Source organism: Corvus brachyrhynchos, unplaced genomic scaffold (assembly GCF_000691975.1).
Source record: "Corvus brachyrhynchos isolate BGI_N302 unplaced genomic scaffold, ASM69197v1 scaffold580, whole genome shotgun sequence".
Taxonomy (NCBI): domain Eukaryota; kingdom Metazoa; phylum Chordata; class Aves; order Passeriformes; family Corvidae; genus Corvus; species Corvus brachyrhynchos.
The window spans coordinates 542,274-549,954 of record NW_008240032.1 but is presented as its reverse complement, the minus strand read 5'-3'; the positions used below and the strand labels follow the sequence as shown (position 1 = coordinate 549,954).

General features: G+C 51.9%; 1 protein-coding gene across 1 annotated transcript in view; it reads right to left on the bottom strand.

Moving 5' to 3' along the window:
- Positions 1-7,681, bottom strand: part of PUM1 (pumilio RNA binding family member 1) — a 73,179-nt gene that overhangs the window by 29,306 nt on the left and 36,192 nt on the right. Inside the window, exons 9-10 of the mRNA XM_017743731.1 lie at positions 7,114-7,345; positions 2,071-2,222 (exon numbers count right to left, since the gene is read on the bottom strand). Coding sequence (XP_017599220.1) covers positions 2,071-2,222; positions 7,114-7,345 — 384 coding nt within the window. The remainder of the gene's footprint in view (positions 1-2,070; positions 2,223-7,113; positions 7,346-7,681) is intronic.

Here is a 7,681-nt window from a genome sequence, read left to right as displayed (position 1 = left end):
CGCCTCAGGCTGGGCCAGGGGAGGCTCAGGGTGGATTTTGGGGAAAATTCCTTCACTGAAAGGGTGGTCGGTCAGGCTTTGGAACAGGCTGCCCAGGGCAGGGGTGGAGTCCCCATCCCCAGAAATGTTCAAAACACACATGGATGTGGTGCTTGGAACGGGGGTCAGGGCTGGGTTAATGCTTGGACTCCACAATCTTTAGAGAGCTTTTCCAACCTTTCTAATTCCCTGATCCCACCTCCAACGCTCATCCTCTGTCACAAGTGTTTAGGAGCCATCAGCTGACGTTTTGTGCCTGTCACCACTAAAAGCCCCTTGAGCAGAACCTTACAAAGCCCAGTTCAGGAGCTGGGGCTGACTACGGGGGGTGACCTGGGGCTCTCCAAGCCAGCAGCCCCTGCAGAGAGCAGAGACTCAAATCACAGGAAATCACGACTGAAGAGCCCACAGTGGGCTTTGCATGGAGGAGCTGCTGGGGGCTGAGTCCCTCAGAAGGACAATGGCAAAGTGGCTCTCCTGCAATTCCTGGGACAGGCCTGGTTTGCCAAAGCCTCGCTCAGAGCTGCTGCAGGAATCTGCAAGCTCAGCTTATTGAATGAGCCACCCCCGTGTCCTCAGCACATCGTGGGTGTCACCTGTCACCTTTATTAACAGGAAAAACTGACTTTGTGCACTGAGAGGCTGGGAAGGATCCCGAGGTTCACTGATCTGGATGTGCCCCCCGAGTCTGCAGAGCTGCCAGAGCCTGCACAGGAACCCCCCGGCCCAGGGAATCTCTGGGAGCCAGGAATTCCAGGGGGTGCAGGCTGCAGCACTGGAATGCTGGTGGGTTTTATTAAAACACCATTAATGAGTCCCAAGGGTCACAAATCAAGTGTCCACACTCAGAGCTCCAGGTGCCCAAACCCTTTGCCTCAGCACTTTTACTGCAAACAATCCTCAGTGCAGCCCCTCACGGACGGAGGTTTGCATCAAAACCTGCTCCCGACCCCACTCACGCCTGCTCCACGGCCATAAAAGTAATGAAAAATCCCATAAAGGCCACTGGCACGGAGATATTTTATTTTAATAGCCTGAGCCTTTGCAGAAGCTCTCTCAGCTCACGCCTGCTGCATCTTGAAAGGCCTTCTAACACCTCCTGACACCGGGGTTTGGTTTTCAAAGGGTTTTCAGCTTCTGAGCTGAAAAACTCAGCTGCCAGCTGCTCTTTATTCTGTCACCTCCATCACCCAAGCACCAGACAGGAGAGCTGCTGAGGGGACTGAAGCCCAGTTCTGGTTCCTGGTGATTTCCCCTCCCACACCAACAGCACCACGGCTTTGCTGCTGCACAGCTCAGGCCATTCCCAACCCGATGCATCGATGTTTTCCAAGTAACAATTCCCCAGCAGTTCACCCCCACCAATGTACAGGTGCCACTCTCCACGTGCACCACAGATACATCAAATTACACGGCTCTTGTCCCTTTTTTTTTAGAAGAGGCCAAAGGGTTTTCTCCTCACAGAGCTGAGGCCAGGAGGAGTCAGGGAAAAAATCAGGGTTTAGAACGGCTGGAGCTGTGTCAGGGGAGGGTTAGGTTGGGTTTTACACAGAATCAGCTGGGCTGGAAAAGACCTTTGAGATCATCAAGCCCAACCTATGAGCTGACACCACCTTGTCACGCAGACCGTGGCACCGAGTGACAGAGGGACACGGACAGGCTCTCCTTCAACACCTCCAGGGCTGGGGGCTCCACTGCAGTGGGCAGCCATTACACTGACCAGACACCCTTCCTGGGAAGAAATTCTCCCTGATCTTCTTCCCCCAGAGGGAATGGGCATGGGAATGGTCAAGGGAATGGGCATGGGAATGGGCATGGGAATGGTCAAGGGAATGGGCACGGCCCCGGGGCTGCCAGAGCTCCAGGAGCGTTTGGACAGCTCTGCCAGGGATGCCCAGGCTGGGATTTTGGGGGGGGTCTGTGCAGGGCCTGGGGCTGGAATCCACGATCCTTGGGGGGTCATTTCCAGCTCAGGATGTTCCCTATCCAAAGCCCAGGTGTTCCCTGCCCCTGGAAGCCCCCCGGCCTTACCTGCTGCTGGCCCTGCTGGGTCTGCTGCGTGGTTTGCTGGTTGGCCGAGTTGGTGGCGGCGGCGGCGGCGGCCGCTTGCTGCTGGAAGAGGCTGGCGGGATAAACTCCCCAGGGAGTGACCCCATAGTACTGGTGAGGGACCACAGCCGGACCTGGAACACAGCGAGGGCGGGCTGAGCTCCTGCAGGGGGCAAGTGGCACACAGCACCCCAAAAGCACCGCTCAGCGTGGCTGGTTTGAGGTGATCTGCAGGAAATCCTTTGTAAACACACAGGGATTCGGCATTTGTGTCACACGTTTTATAAAAGCTCCCGAGTCAGACCTGGAATTCCATCACTGCATGAGGTCAAACTCTGCCAGCAGTGATTCCATGCTTTTATTGGTGTGCCCTGGTTTTCCAGGGAAGGAACAAAATTGTAACCCATACAGAGGAACCTTGTTCAAGCCCAGAGATCAGCTTCTCATCCCAGCTGACGTGCGCAGCTCACTGCCATCCATCCACACTCAGCTCCTCAGCAAAGCACAAACCCTCTTCACAGCTGGACTGCATCAACTCTCAAGTGTTAAAATGTTCTCTTTCCTGCCCTGCTTTGCATTTTCAAACCCCCCCTAAAAGAGGCTGCATGATCCTGTCCCTTCCCACATCCCCTCCTCAAACCTAAGAGGCTTAAAAATGATAATCATCATCATCATCATCATCATCTTGGAGAGCAGCAGAAAAAGCCTCACTGACTCCTGAAGATTCCTTGTGTTTATCAGCTCTCAGGACACCACAGAAATTTGGAGACAGCAGAATGGCAGCCTCTATCCTGAAATGATCCCAGCTGGAATGATGCTGAGGAAGCTCTCGGTGCTGGAGGGAGGAGCCCTTCCCACCAAACACCACGATGGGAATCCAGTGCTGTTTCGTACTGTCAGTGTTTGAGGTCTTTAGGAACGGCCAGCAGAGAAGCAGAAGTGCTTCCTTGGATTCCCAAATGCATCCCCAATCCCAAGGGCTCCTTCCCCACAGCGGGAATAGCTCAGGGAACACCAGGCCGAGCCAGAGGCAGGTGTGACACTGGAATAAACAAATCTTTAGAGAATCTTGGTCATGTCTGGAGTAAAAATAGGGATTTTTTTTTTTAAAGAGAGACACTCAGCACTTGGGTTCTGACCAAATCCGTGATTCCACGGAAAATGAGGGATGACACAAAAAGGGAGGTGCAGACACTGCTGAGTGTTCGGTGTTAGCCTGGCTGTGACAAAGGGGGAAAACCCTGGAAGAAACTTTTCCTTTTGCTTTTTGTTCCTTTCTTCTCTGTTTTTTTTACAGTAACATTTTCTTTTACAGTAACAGCTCAACTGCACTCCTGCAGATGCCAAGGGTCTGGATGAGCTCCTGCTCCCACATCCACACGTCAGGATACTCATTCCATGTTTCATGCCAAATATTAAATTTGTATTTCAAACATGTAAGAGTTACTCTCCTTATATTAATTCTGGTTTTAACCACTGTGCTTTGCCCAAATTTAGGATTTAGGTGCCCAGCTCTGTGCACAGCAGGGAGGTGCTGCCCAGTTCCAGGGAGCTGCTGAAGGCCTGGATTTGTACCTCACCCCAAAGCCCATCCTCGCTGGATTTACAGGATCAGAGAGGCTGACCTGCTTCTCTTACTCAAATGTGAAGCAGCAACCACTCATTTCTTACCTTCCAACCCGGAAATTCATGAGCAGTGGTGGCTAAAATGGGAAAAAACCTGTGGCAAACGAATCGGTGCCGTGCAGGTGGTGCCTGTGGTGCCTCGGCAGGCACAGACGGGTACCCAGTGAGTGACTTTAACCTGTTTATAATCACTGAATGCACATCAAACCCCGACTCCGGGGTTCTTCTGCACCCAACAGGGAAGGAGCTGCAGGGGCCGGTGGTGCCTCGGCAGGCACATACGGGTACCCAGTGAGTGACTTTAACCTGTTTATAATCACTGAATGCACATCAAACCCCGACTCCCGGGGTTCTTCTGCACCCAACAGGGAAGGAGCTGCAACTGCTCCATTTTAATGCAAGTCATTAACCTGCATTTGCCCTCGGGCTGCTGGAAGTTGCTGCAATCCCCTTTATCTGGGCAAAATTTGGGCACCTCTCTGGGATATTTCAGTCTCAGCTCTAATTATCAACCAAGCACAGCCTGGATGGGTTTTTCTCCTTGTCAGAGGTCGCTGCCAAAGCCTTGGAGGAGACATGAAAGCTTTGAAGTTCGCAGGCAGCTGGGCTTAAAAGGGCTGCAAGTCTGGCTCAGCTGCTCCAAGCACACGGAGACAGAGGCTCATCACTGAACAGAGTTCTCAGTGAGGGCAAGTGTGGCATCACTGCCAGACTCCAGCAACACCCAGAGCTGCCTCTCCAGGAGATGCTGCACCTGCTGCTGCACTCATTAGAGCTGTGCATTCCTGAGAAAATAAAAGCCATTCCAGAGCCTTTGGAAGCAAATGTTCGCAGGGACTCTCACACATCAGCCACTGCTGGACGCCCACAGCTCCTCCTTGCAGCAAACACGAGCAAATGCAGCTGTGAGTGTGCTCAGAGCAGGGGCTGTGCTTTCATCCCAGCCTGCCCACTGCGATCCCGCCGAGCAGGAGCCGTCCTGCTCCCTGCAGGGACAGCCAGGGATGAGGAGCAGTGGCACCAGCCCCAAGCGGGCTCAAACAGAGGCTGCAATCAGCAGCTCAGCAATCAGCGGCCATCTGTGGGGTGATCCCTTGGGAACCGCCAGCACGGCACCCACAGGTGTCCACGGAGCGCTGCTTTTTAGGGATAGCAGTGGAATACTGAGCTCAGAAGTGCTGCCCCTGATCCAGGCCCTGCCTGACACTGCTGAGGTACCTGGGGTAAATCCAGGTGCTGCCAAACCCCAGTCCTGGGAGGTGTGTGCACCAGCTCAGCACCAAGGGCCCGAGGATTCCAGGACTCCAAAGGCTGAAAAAACCCCAGACCCTGCTGTGGGAGCCTCTGCTCTTCCTGCATCCAGGTTATCCGAGCACTTCCCCACAAAGAACAGGAACACTCCTCTACCTGCAACACTCCAGCTCAGAGAGGATCATTTCCCAACTGGCCTTAAAAAAGGCAAGATTTCAGTTTTCTGAGTGACGTCTTCCTCAAATGATGGAAGGCAATTCAAAGGCAGCAGTGTCTTCCCCACAGTTTAAAATCTAAACGAGTTTTTTTTCCTAGGAAGTTCTTCCCCCTGCATTCAAATTTGTTCTTTAAAATGCTGCTATTGTTGGGAAGAGAAGAGCATTATCCCAGAGCTGCCACTCTCACAATCATGACAAACCTGCCATAATGGCAAACCTTAACTGACAGATGATCTCTGCCATAAAACACACACAGAAGTTTCCTCTCTGCTCTGAGAGTGAGCAATCAACTCCCCAACAACTCCAAACTCGTTTCTTCCATCTCGGGAGCTTCTCCAAGTCCTCCCAATTTAACACCCCCAGACACATCAAGGAGGATTTTTGGCTTTATATAAACATTTAAATTGTCCCATGTCCCTCCAGTGCTGCTCTCAGTCACAACAGAAAAAAAAGGGGTCTCAAAACTGCTCAGGTCCAGACAGAGAAAATGCTTTTCAAAAATAAACATCACCCTTAAGTTTATCTTGTCATTTCTAGGGTCCAAAGCTTGATGAGAGGATTAAAATAACCCCTATTTCTCCTATTAACACTATAAATACACCCAGCACATCACACATGGTTTTGTTTCTTTCAGAAGTCATAAATTTAGAATTATTCAAGTAGAGACGCTGCTGCCAAGTTTGGGGATGCTTTAGGTACCCCTGGGGTGTTATTTCCAGTTCAAATGTCTGAAACTCCAGTTAGGGACAGCCTAGCTGGGCTTTTCTCCTAGTCAGAGGCTGCAAGAGCTCAGGCAGCTGCAGCTTCAGCAGAGCTGAGAGAGATAAAAAAAGCTGTGGCCAACACTTGGTGTTTCCCGGAAACGTGGCCCAGTTCCACGCGGTCTTTCTAGGAAATCAAGATGCTGCCCTGCTGCTCCTCTGCACGCTGGTGTTACCCAGAAATGAGCACTGGGAGCCCTGAGGTGATGCAGAAAGGCCGAGGGAAAACCTCCTTGTAAGGAATCCTTCACAAACCTCCCCTTCTGCCGGGAGCCGGGACTGCCATGGGCTGGGACCTCCTCCCTGCTGAGCCCTGACTGAGCTTCCCTCTTGGATTTGCCAGGAGCAGCTCAGCTCATTCACTCCCTGCTCCATTCACCACCACACCAGGGTTTATCAGGTCCTGGACCAGCAGAAATCTCCTTTACTCCTGCTCTTGGCTCTCTCCCATGGAATCGTCACTTGTTTGCCAACACCCTGGAGTTGCCTACAGCCAATCTCCCCACGGCATTGCACAATCCTCACACAGAATTCCCAGCAGCCCAGGCCAAATCCCAAATTCTAACCCAAATTCTTTACATCCATCTGTGTGAGGCACTAAAAACTCCGCCCAAGTGGGCAGCAGTGCCTGAAATCCCATTTCCCCACTGACCTGACGGTGGCCTCAAAGCTTAAAAGCTCAGCAGGGGTTATGTAAGAGCTGGAGAAGGGGCCAAAGTCGTGTCCCAAACCACAGAGTGTCACATCCACACACATCCCATGGTCCAGGAGTTTGATTTGGGAGTTTACAAGCTCTAAGTGGAACATGGCAGCAGCGAGAGCCTCCACAAACATCCCCACTCCAAACAGAGCAGGGTTCATCTGCAGCACAGAACCTTTCCTCTGCCTTGCTCAAGGAAAGCCAGGCATGGTTAGAAAAATACTCCTCTAAAAGTACATTCTTCCTTCAAAAATCCTCTCCTAAAAGCACATTATTCTTTTAAAAACCCTCTCCTAAAAGTACATTCTTCCTTTAAAAATCCTCTCCTAAAAGCACATTCTTCCTTTAAAAACCCTCTCCTAAAAGCACATTCTTCCTTTAAAATCCTCTCCCAAAAGCTCATTCTTGCTTTGTCCCCAGTGCTTGGGCAAGAACTTTACGGCACCCAGAGCAGAAGTGCAACGCTCACCGTGTCCCCCAGTGCCTGATGAGCTGTGGCTCGGAGCTGTCACCTCCAGACACGCCAACTGTGGCTGGGACAGCTGGCAGAGTTTGGGAACTGATGCAGGAGCGTTTGCAGGAAGATGCTGCAGGAAGACAAGAGGCTCCATCTTCGCTGCCATCTGGTCAAGGGCACATTCCCAGCGTGAGCCTTGGCAGATATGGGTGTGTTTACCCAGAGAGCCTGGAAGTGTAAATTCCTAACAGAACTTAAGGGTTTGCAGGATGCACCACGAGCTGAACAGAAAGGAGAGACAACTGTCCTGGCAGGAAACACATCCTGCATCTTTCCAGCCCTTACTAAGTTTGCTTTCAGAGGTTTTCCTTGCTACTGGCAGTCACCAGAACACCCCAAAAATGGAGCAGTATTTGTGTCTGTGAGTGGTTCCCTTCCCATTTGCTCCGGGAGCCCAAGCCCACAGCCAGCACTGAACAAAAACGATCCCATTTCATCTCCAGCAAACACAGTCCCACGACAAATTCTGGATTTACTCCCAGCCACGGCATTGTATCAACTCTCCCCCCCAGACACGGTG